A 23,772-nucleotide genomic window follows, 5' to 3' on the forward strand; every position below is an offset into this window, starting at 1 on the left:
TCAGTTGCTCAACTGTGTCTGCCTCTTTGTGACCCCATGGACTACAGCCCATCAGGCTCCTCCGTCCATGGGATTCTCCAGGCAAGAATACTGGAGTGGGTTGCCAATTTCCTCTTCCAGGGGATCTCCCTGGCCCAGGGATTGAACCCACGCCTCCTGTGTCTCCTGCACTGGCAGGCAGATTTTTTTTACCACCAAGCTACCTGGGAAGCCCCACCAGCTGCATTAGCCCCTGACTCAAAAGAGTCAGTCTGTCTTTTGAAGCTTTGAAGTCAGGCCCTGACTTCTCTCTAGCTATGGAAGTCCTTGATGGCATCTTCTTCCAAAAGAAGGCTGTTTTAACTTCACTGAAAATCTGTTGTTTACTATAGCCACCTTTATTAATGATCTTAGCTGGATAATTTGCTTCAGCTTCTTACACAACACTTGTTCTTTCACTTTGAACTTTTATGTTATGTACGGAGACAGTTTCTTTCCTTAAACCTTGTGAAGCAACATCCAGTTTCAAGATTTTCTTCAGAACCTTCCTTACCTCTCTTGGCCTTCAAAGAATGCAAGTGTCAGGGCGTGGCGCCAGATTAGGCTGTGGCCCATGGGAATGCTGTGGCTGCTTTGATCTATCCAGACAATTCAAACTTTCTCTACATTAGCAATACTGCTGTTTTGCGTTCTTATCATTTGTGTGTTCATTGGAGTAGCAGTTTTAATTTCCTTCAAGAACTTTTCCTTTGCATTCACAACTTGGCTAAATGGAGAAGAAGCCTCATTTTGGGCTTATCTTGGCTTGCAACATACCTTCTTCACTAAGCTTAATCATTTCTAGCTTTTGATTTAAACTGAGAGACATGCAATTCCTCCTTTCCCTTGAACACTGGTAGGCCACTGTAGGGTTGTCAATCAGGATTCTTTCAATAATGTTGTGTCTCAGGGAACAAGGAGACTCGAGAAGAAGGAGAAAAACAGTGGAACGCCCAGTCTGTGAAGCAGTCAGAACACACAACATCTACTGCGCATGCTTTATGGGTGGCTCATGGAGCCTCCAGACAATTAAAGTAGTAATGTTAAAGATCACTGACCACAGATGACCATAATAAATACAAAAATGCAAGAGTTTGAAATGTTTTAAGAATTATCAAAACGTGATAGATACATGAGGTGAGTAAATGTTTTTGGAAAAGTTGCACTGATAGACTTGATAGGCACAGGGTTGCCACAAACCTTCAGTTTCCAAAAACATGCATTATCTGTGAAGAACAATAAAGTGAAGTGCAATAAAACAAGATCTGCATGTATTCCTTAAGAAGGACAAAGAAGTCTGTTTGGAGGATCACTTATTAATGCATTTTAATTGAACTATAAAACATCTGCATTGAAAAACCAAAAAAGAACTTTTTGGCCAACCCAACAGAGTAAAGAAAGGATAATGTCCATGTACAAAGCTAGTGGAAAAATTAAAAGACAAAAGTGGTAAAGCCATCTATATCCACCATAAGCAGTTAATAGGTATATACAACATTTAGATGTAAAATATGGTATCAAAAACAGTAATCACAAGGGGAGGAGAGTACAAATGCAGGATTATTAAAGTACATTTGAAAATCAGAGATCAGCAACTAAAAACAATTATATATGTATGGCAGTAATCTCCTGATAACCACAAATAATCTGTAAGAGATACACATACAAAAAATAAATCCAGACATAACACTATAGTCATCAAACCATGAGAACAAAACAAGGAGGGAAAAAAAGACCTACACAAACACCCCCAAAACAATTTTTAAAAATAGCAAAAAGAATATACTTATTAATAATTATCTTAAATGTAAATAGACTAAATGCTCAATTCAAAAGACAGAGAGTGGCTGACAGATACAAAAACAAGACCCATATATATGTGCAGCCTAAAGACTCACCTCAGATGTAATGACATAGAAAATGATGGGACTGGAAACATACTGCACGAACATGAAAATCAACAGAAAGCTGGAGTACAAATACCTAGACAAAACAGACTTTAAAGACCAATGCCAGAGACAAAGGACATCACACAATGATCAAGGAATCAACCCAAGAAGATATAGTAACTATAATATATATGTATGCACCCAACACAGGAGGCCCTCAATATATGGTGAATACATACATAGTGAAAGTCGCTCAGTCATGTCCGACTCTTTGTGACCCCATGGACTACACAGTTCATGGAATTCTCCCGGCCAGAATACTGGAGTGGGTAGCCTTTCCCTTCTCTAGGGATCTTCCCAACCCAGGGATGGAACCCAGGTCTCCCACATTGTAGGCAGATTCTTTACCAGCTGAGCCACAAGGGAAGCCCAAGCATATTGGAGTGGATAGCCTATTTCTTCTCCAGCGGATCTTCCTGACCCAGGAATCGAACTGGGATCTCCTGCACTGCAGGCAGATTCTTTATCAACTGAGCTATCAGGGGAGCCCAATATATAAGGCATATATAAGTAGAAATTGCCAGGAACACAGTAATAGAGGTGGACTTTAACACACCACTTACATCAATGGACAGATCATCCAGAGAGAAAATCAGTAAGGCTTAAAATGATGCATTAGACCAGATGGACTTATTCATTTATATATGCATGTATGTATATGTACATAACTTTATAAAATTATTTATTATATATATAAATCAATCAAGTCCATCTGGTCTAATAAATTATTACACATAATAATTCTTATGTAGTTATATAGAATAATATAATTATATAATAACTAAATTTATCCCTAAATATTTTCTTCTTTATGATGTTATTTAACATGGAATTTTCTTAAATTGCTTTTCATATTGTTTTTATCTAATGTACAGAAATATATTTTGTGTGTGATTTTATTAGTTTTAAGAGGTTTTTTGGTGTATTCCTTAGTGTTTCCTACATATAAGATCATGTCATCTGTTAACAGAAGTAGTTTTACTACTTCCTCTTCCATCTGATTGCATTTTATTGCCTGTTCTTTCTAAATACTCTGACAACAATTTCTAGTATTATGTTGAAAAGAAGAGCATCTTTTTTGTTGATATGTTGATATGCTGAAAGTAGGCATGCTTGTCTTCTTCCTTATCTTTGGGGAAAAGCTTTCCAAGTTTCATCATTTGAGTGTGTGACAAATGGTGGGTTCACAAATGGTTTATATTATGATGAGGAAGTTTCTTTCTATTTCTAGTTTTCTAAGTATAATTTTGTTTGTTTGTTTTGGTTCTTTTACCATGAAAAGAGTGTTGAACTTTGTCAAGAGTTTTTTCTATACCAACTGAGATCACATTTTTTTTTCTTTATTCTATTAAAGTAGGGTATTATTACATTGATTGATTTTAGTATGTTGAATTTTTGCATTCCTGGAATAAAACTCACTTCATCAGGATGTATAATCCCTTTAATATGCCACTGATTGGTTTGTTAGTACTTTCGTGGGAATTAACTGGGGATACGGCTGTGTAGTTTTCTTGCTGTGTGTCTGCATAACTTTGGAATCAGGGTATAGCTGTCCTAACAGAGTCAGCAAGCATTCACTACTCTTCAATTTCTTTGAAGAATCTGAGAAGGGGTGGCATCATTTCTCCTTTCAAAGCTTGAATAATTCTCTAGTGACGCCATCTAACCTTGCATGGGCTTTTCTTTATTGGAGTTTTCAGTTTACTTTGTCCCTATCAGTCCTTATTAGTGTTCAGATCTATTCAAATTTTCTACTGCTACTTGGGGGGCTTCCCATGTAGCTCAGCTGGTAAAGAATATGCCTGCAATGCAGGAGACCCAGGGTCGATCCCTGGGTTGGGAAGATCCCGGGGAGAACGGCATGGCAACCCACTCCAGTACTCTGGACTGGACAATTCGATGGACAGAGCAGAGGAGCCTAGTGGGCTGAAGTCCGTGGAGTCCCAGAGTTGAACTTGACTGAGTGACTAACACACACACTTCTACTTGAGTCATTTTGGCAGTTTGTGTGTTTCTAGGAATTTTTCCACTGCATACAGGTTTATCCACTTTATTAGTATATAGCTGTTCACATTATCCTCTTAACAATCCTTTTTATTTCTGTAAAATCAATATTAATGTTTTTCCACCTGTGATTTTAATATTTTTTCTCATTTTCTTAGCCAATCTAGTTAAAAATTTGTCAATTATGATCTTTTCAAACAATCAACTATTTTTGGTTTTATTGACTTTCTCTATTTTATATTTTCTATTTCATGTATAGCCACTCTAATCTTTATGCAGAAAGCTGGCTAACATAGAGGAGGTGATGAAATTCACTTAAAGAAGTTATAACAGTCTCAAAACCGGGTGCACCTAAGAACAGAACAGCAAGTTTAAAGCAAAAGTGACAGAACTAAAAGAGAATTAGTCAACACCACAATTATAGGTCAGGATTTTACTTATCCTCTCTTATTAACTGATAAAAGCAAGCTAAGGATGTAGAATACTTAAAACTATTAACCCATTTAATCTAATTGACATTTATAGAACACTGTATATAACAAAGAAACACATTATTTTGAATGTATATGAAACACTCATCAACATAAATCATATTTTTTCATAAAATAAACCTCAAAATTTAAAGTATTTAGAATTATAAAAGTATGTTCCTTAACAACAGAATTAGACTAGAAACCTAAACAGAAAAATAGTTAACAAATCTCCAAATATTGTAAATCAAACAACATACTTCAATAATCTACAGAGTAAAAGAAGATATCATAGGGAAAATTAAAAAGCATCTTGAAGTAAAAATTAAATCATAATATGACCAAAAAAACTTACATGATGCAGCTATAGCAATGCTTAGAGGTAGTAAAAATACAACACTACAAGATCATATTATAAAAGAAGAAAAGATTCAAATGTATTAAGTTTTCAATGTAACTGGCTAAAAGGAAGAGCTAATTTATAAAACAAGGTAAAAGGAATAGAAAAATAAAGCAAATAATCCATCAACTCAAGTGTCAATGAATTCAATAATTAGATAAAGTATTAAAATTCCTTGAAACACATATGAACTACAAAATCTTTTTGAAAAAAAAATAGATAATTAGAAATGATGAACATACACTGAATAAATTGAGTTTCTTTAGTCTAAGGCTCAGATGACTTCACAGGACATTCTATCAACACTGAGAGAGGAAATATAGTAACTCTGTGCAAACTTTTCCATAAAATAAAAAAGGGAACACTGTTTATTTTCAGTGTCTAGCATTATTATCCTGATTCTAAAACCAGATAGTACATGAAAAGAACAGTATAGCCCAATGCTTCCTATGAATATCAATGCAAAATCCTAAAATAAAAATACTAACAAAAATCTAGCAATATATAAAAAAGATAATATACCATGATTGTTTAGAAGTTTATTCTAGGCATGCAATATAGGTGTAATATTTGAAAATCTATGTGATTCACTATATTAATAAACTAAAGTAGAAACATTACATAATTATCTCTATGAATACAGAAAAACATATCTGACAAAAATCCAGCATCTGTTCATAACAAAAGTGCTCAGGAAATAAAGAGCAGATAATTTTAACCTGAGAGATGGCAAGCATAAAAAAACCTATACCTAATATCATAATCAGAAGGGGAAATGTAAATACCATCTCTCCCAAATCAGTAATAATTAAATGTCTATTCTCACCATCTCTATACAACATTGTTCTGGCAATCTTAGTCAAAGCAAGGAGGAAAGAAACAAAGAGATAAAAGGCATACAAGTTGGAAACAGATGACACAATCATCTATATTATATTGACTATCACCTTAAAAAAATGGCACTAAAACCAGTAAGTATGTTCAAACCTGGTAAACTAGTGAGATAGATACATGTAACACCTCCACTGAAGACCTGTTTACCTCAATTTCCTCAATTTCTTTTACTCAGTACAATGTCTGACTTTCAACAAAAAAATTACAAGACATACTAAAGGGATAAAAATGTATATTTTCAAGATACAAAGCAAGCCTCAGATATGACAGAGAGAGAGATAGATGTTGGAATTATGAGACCAGGAATTTGAAGCAGCTATGATTATTATACTAAAGGCTTTAGTAAAAAAGTGAACTACGAGCAAGAATAGATGAGTAATATAAGTAGATAAATGGAATCTCTAAGAAAGGAATCAAAGGAAATGCTAGCAATCAAAAACACCACCACAAAATACCTTTGTCTTTGATAGGTTCACCAATAGTCAGAACATAGTCAAGGAAATAATTGGTGAGCTTGAAGAAATGTTAATAGAAACTTTCAAAACTGAAATACAAAGAGAAACAAGAATAAAAAAGAACAGAATATCCAAGCATTCTGAGACAACTATAAAAGATGTAATGTACATGTAATGGGACTAAGAGAAGAGGAGGGACAGGAAGGCGCAGAAGAAATACTTGAAGCAAGAACAGTATTCCAAAATTAGTGCTAGGCACCATATTACAGATCATTTGGTCTTACATTTAGGTCTCTAATAATTCTGAGTTTATTTCTGTATATAGAATTAGAGAATGTTCTAATTTCATTCCTTTACATGTGACTGTCCAAGGAAGACATACAAATGGCCAAAAGCCACATGAAAAGACGCTCAACACTGCTAATTATTAGAGAAATCTGACTCAAAACCACAATGAGGTATCACCTCACATTGATCAGAATGGCCATCATCAAAAGTCTACAAATAATAAATGCTAGAGAGGATATGGGGTGGAGGGGGGGAAGGAACCCTCCCTCACTGTTGGCAGGGATGTAAAATGGTACAACCACTGTGCAGAACAGTATGGAGGTTTCTTGAAAACTAAAAATAGAACTACATATGATTCTACAATCCCACTCCTGGGCATGTATCTGGGGAAAATCAGAGTCTAAAAAGGTACACGCACTCCACTTTTCACAGCATCACTATTTACAATATTCAAGATATGGAAGCAACCTGCATGTCCACTGACAGAGGAATGGACAAAAAAGATGTAGCATACATATATACAACAGAACATTGCTCAGACATAAAATAATGCCATTTGCAGCAACATAGACGGACCTAGAGATTATCACACTAAGTGAAACAAGCTGGACAGTGAAAGATAAATATCAAATGGTATCGCTTATATGAAAAACCTAAAAAAAGATACAAATGAACTTATTTCCAAACAGAAAGAAGACTCACAGGCATAGAAAACAAACTTACAGTTACCAAAGGGGAGAAGCAGTAGGAGAGAGATAAATTATGAGGTTGGTATTAACATACACACTATTATATATAAAACAGATAACCAAGAAGGATCTACTGTAGAGCACAGGGAACTATACACCGTATCTTGTAATAACCTATAAGGGAAGAGAATCTGAATACAAAGAAAAATATACATATACGTACAACTGAATCGCTGTGCTATACACCCAATACTAACAGGATATTGTAAATCAACTATACTTCGATTAAAAAAAAAAACTAATGTGATCTAAGACTGTATTAATTGTAGGTTAAAAAAAAAGTATGGTGAAACCATGGTAACACCTTATCAAAAGAAACCTGGAATAGCCATATTAATTTCAGACAGAGCCCGACCTTAGAGGATTGAAAGTTATCATACAAAAAGAAACATTACATAATAACAAAGGGGTTAATTCTCCAGAAAGACAACAATGCTTAATGTGTATGCATCTAACAAGAGAGTTTCGAAATACAATAGCCAAAAACTGATAGAACTGTAAGGAGAAATAGATTTAATTCACTATGATAGTTGGAGATTTTTAACATCCCTTTATCAGTAATTGACAGATTTAGAAGGTGGAAAATTAGTAAGGACTTAAAAGCACCATCAGCCAGCTGGATCGAGTTGATATTTATAGACTACCTCCTCCAACAATGGCAGAATACATATTCTACTTAAGCTCACAGAACATTTACCAAGAGAAACCATATTCCAGGTCATAAAACACATCTTAAATTTAAAAGAACAGAAATCATACAAAGGTATGCTCTCAGACCACAAAAAAATTAAACTGGCAATCAGTAAGATAAATACATCTGGAAAAATTCCAAATAGAGATCAAATCGGAGAAGGCAATGGCAACCCACTCCAGTACTCTTGCCTGGAAAATCCCATGGACGGAGGAGCCTGGTAGGCTGCAGTTCATGGGGTCGCAAAGAGATGGGCACAACTGAGCGACTTCACTTTCATGCACTGGAGAAGGAAATGGCAGCCCACTCCAGTGTTCTTGCCTGGAGAATCCCAGGGACAGAGGAGCCTGGTGGGCTACCGTCTACAGGGTCGCACAGAGTCGGACACGACTTAAGTGACTTAGCGGCAGCAGCAGCAAATATCAAATAATATAGTTCCAAATAACACATGGGTCAAATAAGACATTTCAAGAAAATTTTAAATATATTTTAAAGTAAATAAAAATAAATACAACTCATCAAAGTTTGTGGGATGCATAAAAAATAGCCTACATAGGACAACTCACAGCGCTGAATCACACATTCAAAAAGAAAGCTCTAAAAGCAATCATCTATGCTTCCGGTTTAGGAAGCCAGAAATAGAAGAGCAAATAAAATCGGAAATAATAAGAAAATAAATAAAAATGAGAGTAGAAATCCATAATTTTTAAAATTGAAAACTGACAGAGAAAATCACAAGCTGCCTTTTTGAAAAGATCAAGAAAATTGATGAACCTCTGCCACATTAAAAAGAAATTGTGTTCTATCAGGCCTTCTGGCATTTATAATAGTGTTTTGTGTATACAAAGCCTATTTGGTGCAATTTTTACATTGAAGATTATACTATTGCTCATCGTGCCAAAAATGATTTCTTACATTTAATATTTATATGTTGAACTCCACTGAGCTCAAAATTACTACTGTCTGTTCACTTTTTGTGACATTTGACTGTTACACCTCTGTTTATCCTCTTATTTTATCCATTTATTCTGTGTAATTTTGTTTTAGCTGCGATTCTTATACAGAACATCTAGTTACATTTTGTTTTTAACCTACTTGAGGGTTTTAAAGCTTCAACCATTTGCATTTCATATCATAACTAACATGGTTTTGACAGCTGTCTGTGTTCTTTTATATCCTCAGTGCAATGCCTCACAATCAACAGAAGAGAGTAATTTTAAAGTTAAACTGTCAGAACATTTGGTAGATATTTGTGGCTCGTTTTTCTCTGATCTGAAGTCTTAGACTGGACTACCATTTGAGTACAATAAGGAAAACGTCAATATGAAGCTAACTAGATGCATCGGTTTAGCCTCTTTCTTTTCTCTGTTGAGTATTCATGTTGTACTTGTCTAACCTTACCTTACTTAAGAAAACAACAACAATCACTAACAGTGGCATAACTGCCATGAATCACCAAATTCTTCATGCTGAATTTTTCAATCAGAAAATAGGAAGTCATGATTCAGTCATGAAAAGTGCCAGTGTAACTTTAATACTATTTCACCACACAAAGAAAAAGATACCAGATGGAAGCATGGATCTCCATAAGGCAATGGAGAATGCTACTAGTAGTAAATATAAAGCATTGTTAGCACATTAAAATATAATTGTCTAAAGCTAAACAGAATTATGATATATTGTGATGGCTTATAATATGTGAAAGTAGAATATATGAAAGTGAAGAATGGAAGAGGAAACAGAAATATGCTATTCAAAGTGATATATAATATTAACTGAAGGCACAGTGTGGTAAGTGATATACACAGAAAACTCTAAAACAACTTCACAACAAAAAAACAAAGGAGAATAGCTAATGAGACAATAGCTAAGATAAAATCAAAACAAAAATATTCACAAGAAGGTAGATAAAAAAGGAATAAAATTGCAAGATGGCAGATTTAAACCCAACTATGTTAATAATTGAATTAAATTAAAATGGGCTGCACATTCCATTAGAAGACATATATTATCTAATGAATAAGGAAAAAGTCAAAGTATGGCGCAGTGATTAAGCTTGTGTGTTCCTCTTTCTCCTCCTACCATGGTTACAGACCCCATCTGGTGCCAGCTCTCTCCATAATCCACCTTCCGCCTCCCCCAAACCTGCTAAGACTTAGAGAAGCCAAAAGGTGGAGTAGAAAAAGATTACTGGATGACAAGCAGTAAGAATTACAAGAGCTAAATGAGCTATTCAAACCTGTAGTTGCTGCTCAAAAACTAAGTAAAGGTACAGATTGTGAATCTGTGGTACATGCACGGGTGGAGCACAAAGGGAGGTAAGTGTAAGCTCCCTCTTGACTTGACTGCAGTGAGAAAATATGATGGAAGCAGTGAAGAACTTGAAAAATATACTGGAGAGAATAAACCACAAGCAGTGAGTAAGAAGCACAATAAGGCCGAAAAGAAAAACTCCAAAATTGAGTGTGCAAATACTTTCTTGAACTACTAGAACAACAAACACGGCTGGCTTTGGGTATGCCATGGAGGGGCAGATATCTGCACGCATCATGACACATTTCCTTCTGGATTTATACTGTGTTGCTTCTCTTTTTAAAAAGAAAAGAATGAACAGAAAATGTCATTAAAAGATCTAATAGAGTGTTTTGCCCTAGGTCCAAATACTGCCAAAATAAGTCCAGAATCTTTCCTTATATGGAAGGAAAAAACAAGAAAAGATGGAGAAACTTGAGCAAGAAATGGAAAGAAAGACTTCAAAACAGGGTAGGCACTAGTTTTCAGTGGTTGTGAAATGTATGAATTTCGTCCTGAGCTGATTGATGATAACAAGGAGGAAGCAGACAATACCTGTTACACCCAGGGAACAGGTAGAGATGAGGGAGATGATTCAGTGAGGGATGTAGATGAGACAGGTATTACTGTAGCCACTCTTCAAAGACTGTAGCACATATACTTCAGAAAGAGATAAAAATAAATTAAGCAAAACTTCCCTGGAGCCTCAGACACTAAAGAATCTGCCTGTAATGCAGGAGACTCAAGGTTTGACCCTGGATCAGAGGATGCCTTGGAGAAGGGAATGGTTACTCACTCCAGTATTCTTGCTTGGAGAATTCCATGGACCGAGGAGCCTGGCAGGTACAGTCCATGGGGTCGCATAGGGTTGGACATGACTTAGCAACTAACACTTTCACTTTTCCTCAGCTACCAACTTTATTTAGATTTCACCAGTTTTTCCACTTAGGGCCCTTTTCTATTCCAAGATCCAATCTAGAATTCCATACGACATTTAGTCATGCCACCTTAGTCTCTTCAGTTTGTGAAAGCTCCACAATCATTCTTTGCGTTTCATGAAGCTGAAACCTTTAAACCTATCTGACCAATTATTTTGAGGTATATATCTCTCCATGCAGGTTTCTTCAGGTTTTCTCATGATCATACTGAGGTTATTCATTTTGAAGAATACTACAAAAGTGATACAGCCTTCTCATGTTATCATATCATGGGTTACAAGGATTTTGCAATGTTTGCCAAGGTTTGTTTTTTTTTAACTCTAAAATTACTCTTTTAAATCTTTGTAAATATATATTTTAAGAGAGATATGTGGACATACAAATATTCTGTTTCTTTACTTTTACCCACTAATTTTAGCATTCATTGGTGAATTGCATACAGCAATTTTTATTCTGGGGTTTTTAATGATCATTTTCTATTTCCCTGATTCCTTCTACCTTTATTAATTCGAATTCACCTATAATGAAGATGGGGCTTCCCTGGTGTCTCAGGTGACAAAGAATCTGCCTGCAATGTGGGAGACTTGGGTTCAATCCCTGGGTCAGGAAGACCCCCTGGAGAAGAGAATGGCAACCCACTCCAGTATTCTTGCCTGGAGAATCCCATGGATAGAGGAGCTTGGCAGGATATAGTCCACGAGGTCTCAAAGAGTCAGTCATGACTGAGCAACAATACTACTACTATTTTAATGAAGACCTGTCTCTTCTCAATATTTTATCTATTTGTTCAATCACTAATTTTGCAGTATAGACTAATGGACATGTATCTCATTCTTTGGGTCACATACAATATTTGCCACTGAAAGTGTTCCAGCTTTCACCACTGGAAATTACTTAAGGTTGGTTCCTGTGTTCTATTAACATGAACCTTTCCATCTACCTTCCTTGTTTTTTTTTTTTTTTTTACTTTCTGGCACCACAAAATTCCTTGGGCTCTTCTTTTACCTTCCCCATCCCAGCTGTGAGATCAACTACTTCTCCAAATAACTTTGATTCTTTTTACTGGAGAATGGTATTTAATAATGAATATTTCAGTGTTAGATGTGATTAACGTCATATTTAATGGTAAACAGTGTTTTCTCCCTAGAAACAATGTTTTCTCTCCTTAGAAACAAAACCAGGATGTTAACTCTCATCATTTCTATTCCACATTGTAGAAAGGTCCTAGCCAATATAATAAAGGAAAAGAAATAAAATACATACAGATTGAAAATGAAGTAAAGCTTTTTATTTATATAAAATATGGTCATCTATTTAGATAACCCTACATCATGTACAAAAAAACTACTAAAACTAATAGCTTGTAGGATACAAGATCCACATACAAAAATCAATCCTATTTCTACTGGTAGCAAACAATATGAAAATAAAATTTTAAAGTATCATTCACATCAGAAGACATGAAATACTTATGGATAAATTTAACAAAATATGAATAAGAACTAAACACTGAAAATTATGAAACATTACTGAGAGTAATTAAAGAAGGCCTAAATAAATGCCAATCCTCCCCAAATTCTTCTATAAATTGAACACAGTCTCACAGAAAACTCCCAGCAGACTTTTTTGTATAAAGTTGACAAACTGAGTATAAAACCTATAGAAATTTACCTAGATAAATTCATATAAAACATCCTACCAGAGAATCTGAAAGCCTGAAGACACTTCAAAGATCATAATTTCCTGTGGGTGTAAAACAACTTGTCCATTTCCACACAAGAGAGAAGCAGCAGACCTAGGCTGAGTACCCCCACCTTCCAGCACTGAGTTATCTACGGTGGCACATGACGCCCCTCACAGGGAAGACTGATTCATTTTTGGCTTTCCCTAGGAAGAGGTTTCACTTTCCCCTAACGGTGCTCATGCTCAGGCGCTCAGTCCTGTCTGACTCTTTGTGACCCCCAGGACTGCAGCCTGCCAGGCTCCCCTGGTCAGGGGATTCTCCAGGCAAGAACACTGGCACGGAGCGCCGTTTCTTCCTCCAGAGGATCTTCCCAACCCAGAGCTCAAATCCGCGTCTCCTGCCGCTCCTGCACTGGCGGGCGGATTCCTTACCACTGAGCCGCTGGGGAAGCCCTGCCGCTAAACGTACCACCATCTTCACACACACCTTCATCTGGAGAGTTTACCGTGATACACAGCAATAGGGAGATAGCCAGCAATCATGTCATAAATGTATCAAAACAGCAATTCTCCCAAAGCACATTAGGAAAACTGAAAAACACCTGACCTTAGAGATGAAGAATAAGTTATGCATTTTAAAGATATAAGACCCCTCAAAAATGTTTGAAAACACAGGTAAATTCATGAAAATAGCTACTGTATTAGCATTCCTATAATTAATTCCTTGTTTGTTGTAATACAATACAAACCCAAATAAACCCAATCATATTTCCACCACCTTTTAGAAAGAGTGTCAAAATTTAAGCATGCTGCTATGACATTGTTCTTCTTCAGGTGTATGAAGACGGCTGAAAACATCAGAGCCATGGGACAGCCAGGATACCACCCACACCCTCGAGTAAACCTGCAGCAAGTGTCAATAAGTAGAAACTGTGATTTTTGCAGTTGTGTTCTTTATGCAGGATACTTAACATTTTTGCGCAAGTTAAGCAGCAACTATTCTAATCTAAGCTCTAACAATTTAAATTCCTTTCTTCACATGCATCATCTAAAGCTATGTTTCGGCAGCTCCTTGTACTGCCCTTCTTGCTGGCTTCTCCAGTTTCATTCACAAGGGAGCTGCCTGGGTATCTTAACAGTACCTCCACTCTGGGCATGCTGAGCCCATGGGGCAGAGACAGGATAAGCCTTGTTTCTTCACTGTGTGCTGGCTGGGTTCTCAGTGCATTCCTTTTAGTTTAGCTCAGTTCAGTTGTTCATCGTGTCCGACTCTTTGCGACCCCATGAATCGCAGCACGCCAGGCCTCCCTGTCCACCACCAACTCCCGGAGTTCACCCTTAGGTGATGCCAAACTCCAATCTTATTAGCCTATCTGAGTTTGAATAGGACTGAAGAAAATCCATATTTTACCCCTTCTTTAAAGGTAGCAGTGCCATACCAATGCCCCACATTTAGGCTCTTAAGGAAATTTTTCTTTCTGTTTGGTTGTTGTTAGTAGTGGTGGAGTCCTCTTTGGACAGAGTATATACCAAAGGAATATTTAGTTGTGGCTTATAACTTTCTGTGCCAAAGGAAACCTTTGATCATATATTATTTCTAGGTTCTTTTGCAGTGCACTCACATGATAAACAGCAAGTGGTGCTTTAGGGGCTATATATGGATGCCACTCGTAAAGAATTTCATCAGTATTATAAAGTAAATATATAACTGTCTGCCTGAAGTTAATAAACACTGAGCTACTTAAGAATGATCACAAACTTCTCACAAGGTTTGAGAAGGATCCAATACTTACCTTAGTGCTTTATACATAGTAGGAACTCAAGAAATGTAAGTTTAATTGAAGTTTGAGTAGAGGTACCATAACATGGTGCCTCTATTTTAAACACCTGGTTATAAGAAATGCTTAAAGTCACCACCTTCCCTATTACTGTAACATAATACAAAAACGATGCGCCTGTCTTACTTCCTCGTAACTCTATGATATCACTCTATCTTTGCTTTAGGGATTGACAGAGAAGAGTATTTGGCAAAAATTAAGACACTGCATAAATGTTCTGATAAATACATTTTAGAGAAAAACAAGAAAACCTAGAATAAACTGAAATGGAAGGACTGAGTACATAAACTGACTAGGTAAGAATTACAAGCAAATGCTGAATAACATAAAAATTTCACAGTAAAATTTTCATGTGAGCATTTGAAAATCAAAATATCAAAATCACTGACTGTACTAACAGTATCTGAAGTAGTAAAAATAAAATTGAAAAGATTTAAAAGATAAGACAGACACAGTAATTTCCTATTCCTAAACTTAAGTAAACACTGCAGTATTAGAAACAAGTACAGATTAGAGTAAAAATAAAATTATATGATTTGTAGCATCCATCTTGTAAGTCTTGAAGTTCTATTTCAAGTAAAAGAGAAGCCCCAAAGAAGACAAATAAACATATTATTTTGTTAAATATTAAAACTAAACTGCTTTAAATTCCTTTTAAAAATAAGGAACTGTATAAATAAATATGAAGCATTCACTTTAAAATGAAAGGTATAGAGACAAAGTTTCAAAATTGTGATTGTTTTGCTAGTTTTCCTGAAGAATCATAACATTGGTGCCTTTATTTTTTCTGAATCAATGAAATGATGAGAAGTAAACTAACAAATTATTGTGATAATAAAGAGAAAACATCACATTGAATAAAATTTCAAAATGCATTTCAGATGTAAAAACTATCAATAATGTTTTGTGCTAAGAAGTTCAATATTCAATTAAATAACAGAGTAAAAATACAATATCATGAAGATAACCGACCTTTTTATCATACACATCTTGCCAGTTTACTCCAGAAAAGAAACTGTGTCTCATAATTTCTTTTGCATCATCTGGTCCTCCACCAAGGCTGTGAGAACAGAAATAAAATTAAATGATTATAGAACATTTGCATAAGCTGAATGCATAACTACAAAGCTTTTGTGAAATGTAACTTTCTGTGTGTAAATAGTTCTTGTGATAAATAGCCATAAAAATAAAAAGCTTTTGTTGTAAGATCTAGTTTTCCTAATACACTATTAATAAGAATTTGGCTTGGGACAGTACGGTATTTGAAAAAAGCACAAGTTTTGGAGACAAACCAGAGCTAGGCAAGCAGCTCTAGAACTTATGAGGTGTATGACAATGAAAACTTACTTAATCTCAGTTTTCTCATGTGTATAGTGGGAATAATAATACCAGCATGGAAGATTACTGTTAAGTAATCTTAATTACAGTAAGATTAATCTTACTGCTTACAGTAGCTTACTGCTAAGCATTTAGAAATAACAAGTACCTAGCACAATAAATAATAGTTATTGTCAATTCTCAAACCAAAATTATTTTAGAATGACTTTAGTCAAAATGCACCCCTGTCAACATAAATTCTGAAAAAACTACATAACTGGTTAGAAGAAACAATTTAGAGAGCATTGCTAACAGAAGCCAATAAATTGCTTTCATATTTCAAATGAATTTTCAGAGAAGTGAGAAAGTTAATATACGAAATATCACTGTAACGGAATCTGCTATACAAGTTTCAATATAAATTAAAAATTTAAAAATACCCTCACCCCATCTTTGAAGATACTCTTATTCAACTGATCCCTGACACAATCTGAAATTCAGGTGTTTTCTAGATTTCTCAGTTTCATATAGTACATACTAGTCACTCTGAAGAAAGGATGAGAGAAACAGAAAATAACAGAGGAGGAAGTAAGATGGGAGGAAAAGAGGAAAAAGAGAGAAATAAAGGACAGGGAAACAAGGAGGAAAATAAAACAAAGGAAATCTATTTTAAAATCTGAATTTGATAGAGCAAGTTTTATTTGATTTTACTCATTGTTAGGAATGATACATGCTGGTAAATGCTTAATAATCAGCTATCTTGGGAAATTATAAATATATAATACATATATGTATTATTAGATTTATCAACAGAAGATGTGCAGAAGCAAAACATTATACAGTATTTCCAACCTCAAAATACGTAAGTGTCCTCAAAAGTACAGAGAAGAGTAAAATTTAACAACATTATCAAAGAGTGATGAGTTTTGAGTATTTTCTATCCTTGATTTTAATGTTCCTGGTTTAATTGTAAGTTCATATAATTTAATTTTTAATAATGGTTGTTTTCAACAACCAGCTCACAAAATTCTTGATATTTAACAACTGGCTATTCTAAACTGCTACATGTCAACTCCCAACACACCACTGGGTAGGAAGAAAAGCAAATATGTCATAGAAAATAAGCAATTCTACAATTTTAATGAATTCTGGTTATTATTAGGTATAAGGAATATATCACTAGGAAGAATCCAGGATCCTCTGACACACTGTCAGAATGGAAAAACAAAACAAGTAGCAGATTTCCGAATATCTGTAGTGATGATCCTATAGTTCCCAGTATCCAGGTCTTTTTTTTTTTTTTTTTGTATCCAGGTCTTTTATGCTAAGATCCGTACAGAATAAATCACACCTCTGACTGGAACTTTTAGATTGGATCAGATCATAATAGTTATGTTCATATTTGGAACTCAGACTGGCAACTCTATATTTAGTTAACACTCAGCACTGGACTTCTGGCCTCATTCTTTTTCATTCTATTTCAAGTTATGTATGCCTCTCCCCTGGTAGAATGCAAATTCATTTGAGGGGAGAGTTCAGTACTAGATTATCCAAAAAGTGTTTTAAGCCTGTGCTTAGGAAGCCAGAAAAGCAGAAACACCAAAATACTTGCTTCTGAAAGAACTATTTAATATTTCAAAGTATGCATCAAAGTAGTATGCATAAGAAAAATCAGAAGTTCATTGTATTTTCTTATATCTATGTTATTATTTAGTTCAATACTGTTTTCAACCTAAAATATAGACAAGATGGTGAGTGAAGTAGCAGTTAAAATGGAAAACTATAATCACTTTTAGAAATAAAAGGTTTTAATTTGGCTTCAGTCATTCATTTTTATGTCACTCCTTAGTTCTCAAGCAATATTTGGCTTTGGACATAGCCAGCATTTAATCTACATTTATCAAATACATATATAACTAAAGTATCAGCCATGAATACTATACAAAGACTAAGAATATAATCTTAGACTGCCATTTTAGAAGTTGGTAGAGATTCTTTAACACAAGCTTCTTCAAAGTGTGAAACTGTCAAAAATTTCAATGTCAATGACTCCCTAATATACAATTTAAGACTTCAAAATAATATCAAAATATGACTTACATTAAGATATTTTTGTCTAAGAATACCAAATTCCCATATCAGAAAGCCAATCTAAAATCCTCTGCCATTATGGATTCTTCATGACTAGAAGCAACATGGGATTTACATTTTCCTTGTGTTACTGAATGCAACATGAGGTTATGATGTTCCTACAAAATTTGCATAGGACGTTAAGCGAGATACTAACACAATAATCACAAAGTAATGAAGAATAAGAAATAAAAGCAAACTGAGAGCTGACTCTTTGATAGAACTGAGAGCAATTCAGTAAGGAGTATCGGAAAAACTGAAGCACTATTTAAATAACTGAAGAGGAATAATGAAGAGGTATACTATCTTCGATTATGTTTCCAAAGACTTTTCAGGGTCCTTTGTTGGCTCTTTCTCTTCTTTCTACCTCCTAAATTTTTGACATTTCCCAAGTCACTGTCCTGGGGTGTCTTCTTTTTATATTCTACTCTTTTCACTATTGTCATGGCTCCAGCTATTAGATATGTACGGACCCCAAATCCAAATATTCAGTTCCTGTGTTTCTGATTTTTAAAATTAATTTTTACTGGAGTATAGTTGCTTTGCAATGCTGTGTTAGTTTCTACTGTTCAGAAGAATCAATCAGTTATATATATACATATCAGTTCAGTTCAGTTCAGTTCAGCTGCTCAGTTGTGTCCGACTCTTTGTGACCCCATGAACCACAGTACGCCAGGCCTCCCTGTCCATCACCAAATCCCAGAGTCCACCCAATCCATGTCCGTTGGGTTGGTGATGCCATCCAACCATCTCATCCTCTGTTGTCCCCTTCTCCTCCTGCCCTCAATCTTTCCCAGCATCACGGTCTTTCCAAATGAGTCAGCTCTTCACATCGGGTGGCCAAAGTATTAAGACTTTCAGTTTCAACATCAGTCCTTCCAATGACCACCTAGGACTGATCTCCTTTAGGATGGACTGGTTGGAACTTCTTGCAGTCCAAGGGACACTCTAGAGAATTCTCCAACACCCCAGTTCAAAAGCATCAATTCTTTGGCACTCAGCTGTCTTTATAGTCCAACTTTCACATCCATACATGACTAATGGAAAAACCATAGCCTTGACTAGACGGACCTTTGTTGGCAAAGTAATGTCTCTGCTTTTTCTTATGTTGTCTAGGTTGGTCATAACTTTCCTTCCAAGAAGGAAGTGTCTTTTAATTACATGGCTGCAGTCACCATCTGCAGTGATTTTGGAGCCCAGAAAAATAAAGTCAGCCACTGTTTCCACCGTTTCCCCATCTATTTGCCAAGAAGTGATGGGACCAGATGCCATGATCTTAGTTTTCTCTTTTCTGATTTCTTTCTCATTTAGGTCACACAGAGCATTGAGTAGGGTTCCCTGCGCTATACAGTAGGTTCTCATTAGTTATCCATTTTATACATACTATTGTATATATGTCAGTCCCAATCTCCCAGTTCATCTTACCTCCCTACCCTGCCTTGGTATCCGTAAGTTTGTTCCCTACATCTGTGTCTTTATTTCTGCTTTGCAAATAAGCTCACCTTGGATAGGACAACTGGACAGCTACATGTAAAAGGAGGAAATTAGAACACTCTCTAACACCATACACAAAAATAAACTCAAAATGGATTAAAGACCTAAATGTAAGCACAGACACTATAAAACTCTTAGAGGAAAACATAGGCAGAACATTCTCTGACATAAATTGCAGCAAGATCTTTTCTGACCCACCTCAGAATAACAAAAATAAAAACAAAAATGAACAAATGGGATTTAGTTAAACTTCAAAGCTTTTGCACAGCAAAGGAAACCATAAACAAAACAAAAAGACCCTCAGAATGGAGAAAATATTTGCAAAGGAAGCAACTGACAAGGGATTAATCTCCAAAATATACAAACAACTCACGCAGCTCAATAGAAAAACAATGAACCAACCAACTCAGTGAAAAAATTAGCAGAAGACTGAAACAGACTTCTCTCCAGACATATGGATGGCCAACAAACAGATGAAAGGGTGCTCAACATAACTTAGTAGAGAAACGCAAATCAAAAACTACAATGATGTATCACCTCACACTGATCAGAATGTCCATCACCAAAAAATCTAAAACAATAAATACTGGAGAGGATGCAGAGAAAAGGGAACCCCCCTACACTGTTGGAAGGAGTGTAAATTGGGAGGTTCCCTATGAAGAGTATGGAGGTTCCTTAAAAAACTAAAAATAGAACTATCGTATGACCCAGCAATCCCATTCCTGGCTATATACCTGGAGGAAATCAGCTATTGTGTTTCTAGTAAGCACTGGTACTCTTTTCAGCTGCCTGCCTGACATCTAGGTTTCCTACAGAAACCTCAGACTCAGTACAGCAAAACTAGTATCAACATCCACACCATCAAGCCTCTTCCTTTGCCTGTACTCCCACTCTGTCAATAATAACTCCATTCTCCAGACTAGTCATCCCAGTTGGAAACCTCAGAGGCATCCCAAAGTCCTTCCACTTTCTCATCATTTCCATTTAATCATTCACTAAGTCTACTTAGCACTATTTACCACTGTTTTGGGATGGATTCCATCTCTTGATGTGGACAATTCCATATGTATTCTTCATTACTCTGCCTACTTGCCCCTGGCCCTTCACTGTTCTAATCTATCCATGACAAAGCTGCCTGAGTTATCTTTTCATAACACAAATCTGATTACACCATCCCTTGCTATTAATAATTCAGTGGCTTCTCATCTCCTTCTGAATAAAGATTAAATATTTTCTAAGAAGCATAAGGTCCTTAGAATCTAACACATGAGCATCTCCCAATGTCACCCAATTCATACTCTATGCTCCAGCTGATGAACTTCTCAAATGCTATGTTCACCTGTAATTCGAACTGTTCTTTACATGTAAAATTCTCTGCATGAAAATCACTGCAAATTCCAACCCCTTCATAAGCCAGCTCAAGTTTTCCAATCCCCTAGATAGCTAATAATTTCAATAGCATTTGTCTGTAGTTCAGCCTGAGCATCTGTGAATATGTTTTGTACCCCACGTTATTCTATGAATCCCTAGAGCAGAGATTATTCATCTTATTCATCCTTGCATTCCTAATGTTTTAATGTAGCAGTGGAGGGGCTTGACTTATGTACCTTAAAAAGGAAAAAACAGATAGTTTAAAATAGCACATCTTCTCTTTAGACAGTGTCAACCTCTGGGTAGACAAAACTTTAAGAGTTGCCCTACATACCAGGCCACTAACATTCTAGAAATTCCCCTCACGTGTATTCAACAATTACCATGGGCTGTACTCAGAGGGTGGGGTGAAGGTGGATGGTGGGGAAATGACAATAAAAAAATAAAGGAGACATGAAAACCAGAAAGAGAAGTCAGAAAAAGATGGGTTAAAAATTCACTGCCCTAAAGCAAATATTAGACCCCAAACTCAAGTAGATAAAATAGAAATCCTAGCTCCGTTTATAAGATTACCTATAGCCAAGTACCTCTTTGTTACAACAGCTGTGAAACAGTCACATCAAATGGAATACATTTTAAAACCTAAACCAAGAACATGGTGCACTGTAAAGAAGATACAAGATAAATATCAAATAGGTACATAAAAACTTGATCTCTATTCTTGTTCTACACGAATTTTCTGTGAGAACTAGGATAAATCACTTAAACCTCCGTGGGCCTCATTTTCTCCCAGTCAAATGGAAATGAGAATTATATCTATCCTTTCTACTCCACAGGCTACTAAAAAGCAAAGGAAATAAGAGATGTGTGAATGTCCCAGCAAAGAACACAAAATTACTTTATAAATACAAGGTAAAGTCTCAGTTACAGGATTCAGAAACATTTTTGAATGGTTCTTCACTAAGCAAAAAGATGGTACCTCTTTTACTATGTTTGCTTATTTCTGCCGAAGGGAAAATCATGTTCCTCACAAATTTAAAAGCTGTAAGTGTGTGATGGAAACATTCTCCAAGGTAAACAAAGCCCACATTTTAGAATTCACTTATTCCTTCACTCATTAATTCAGTCTGTCACAAATACACACTGAGCATCAACCACTAACACAACATTTTGAAAACTATGTGAGGTGTTATAGAAAGTTAAATATATGAAATGGTCTACCCTTAAGACACTTGAGGCCTGAGAGATTTTCAAAGAATATATATATATATATATATATCTCTAATGGAACAATGAATTTACATGTATACACAAACACATAGATTCAGAGACATTTTATAATTAGTAGTCATTTCATGTGTGACTTATAAAATGTATGTATAAATAAATATATAAGCATGAACAAAGAATACTATAGCTCATTAAGCAAAGAACTGTAGGATTTTTCAGGTCATAGCTGTAGCTATAAAAATAGAAATACAAAGTGTATAAAGACATTTTTTCCACTAGTCCTTTCAGCCATGCATGAAAAAGAACTATCTTCAAATGACAAACAAAAAAAGTAGCTGGATATGTTAACATAGGTTAGTGTGGGAGGAGAGTATAGAGACAGTTCTATCCGTTTTATAATGTAAATCAGCAGAAATATAAAGCCCAGAGATTGAAAGGGAAAAAAAGGGATCCTCCTATCCCCACAATAGCAAGCACCATGCAAATTAGGAAATTGTTTGCTCGTAACACTCTCAAAATCCTTATTTGGTAAAATCTGTATAAAATTTCCAAGTTAGGGAAGAGTTGAGAAAAAATTTTAAATGTTCTATATTATGCAGTTAAAAATAAGCCAGTGTCTCAGTGGGAAGATGTCTGCATCAAGTACATTGCTTCTTGGAGTTAGTTATACGTGAATTAATTTCCATATCACAATTTCTAACCACATTCATCAGTAACTCACTGTGTGTTATTTGTGGCTTACCGTTTATTTGGATCCTTTATCAAGAGCCCTGAAAGCAATGATTTTGCATCTGAAGAGAGTGTTCGAGGAAATTTAATATCTTCCATTAGAATTAGTTCAAAAAGTTTCTCATGATCCTGGTTATAGAAAGGTAATCTCCCACACATCATTTCATACATGACAACCCCAAGGCCCCACCAATCCACAGCTCGGCCATAGTCATTATCTTCTAACACCTAAAAGTGAAACCAGTAAAAGATTAATTTTTACATGTTAACCTTTAAAGCATTATTTATAAAACATAAGATTTTTACACAAAAGTGAATCATAACTTTCAAAACCTAAGTAGGTGATTCTGAGATCTTGACATTTAAACTATGAAGAATCTTACAAAAGATATAAATCTTACAAAAGATATAAATCACATCAAATATGTGAAATGTTCAATATATAGCCAGATATAAGGGATGAAATAAAAGAGGTATTGCAACCTTTTTTGCAGCCTACTGCAAGATTCTAAGTAAATGAAGGAAGTGGAGAACAGAGGAGCCTAGCATGCATGCTGCAGTCCACAAGGTCAGGTAGCAAAGTGTCAGACATAACTTAGCCACTGAACAGCAAAGCAAAGTAAATGAATACATGAGTGCCCTAAGGATACTTACACATTTTCATTTAGGCCTACTTAATTTTTCACTCTGGCTTCACTAAGGTGGTCAGTAAGTAACAATTTAGAGCTAAACTGTGCTGATTATAGAGAACATAATGTGTCTAATACCTTCTTGCACTGAGAAGAACTAACTAATACAAATCAGTGACAGATAGGAATAAACAGATGCATTG

At 35.5% G+C, this 23,772-nt stretch overlaps 1 protein-coding gene across 3 annotated transcripts in view; it reads right to left on the reverse strand.

Annotated features, from left to right (window-relative positions):
• The window catches only part of AKT3 (AKT serine/threonine kinase 3), a 279,685-nt gene that overhangs the window by 21,410 nt on the left and 234,503 nt on the right, over nt 1–23,772 (reverse strand). For all 3 annotated transcript variants that reach the window (XR_005725001.1, XM_040263596.1, XM_040263595.1), the window contains 2 exons: nt 22,954–23,168; nt 15,642–15,729 (listed from right to left, as the gene is read on the reverse strand). Coding sequence is in view for 2 of the 3 variants with exons in the window: in XM_040263596.1 (XP_040119530.1) it covers nt 15,642–15,729; nt 22,954–23,168 (303 nt within the window). In the remaining variant the exon portion in view is untranslated. The remainder of the gene's footprint in view (nt 1–15,641; nt 15,730–22,953; nt 23,169–23,772) is intronic.

This window comes from Oryx dammah, unplaced genomic scaffold, assembly GCF_014754425.2.
Source record: "Oryx dammah isolate SB20612 unplaced genomic scaffold, SCBI_Odam_1.1 HiC_scaffold_21, whole genome shotgun sequence".
Taxonomy (NCBI): domain Eukaryota; kingdom Metazoa; phylum Chordata; class Mammalia; order Artiodactyla; family Bovidae; genus Oryx; species Oryx dammah.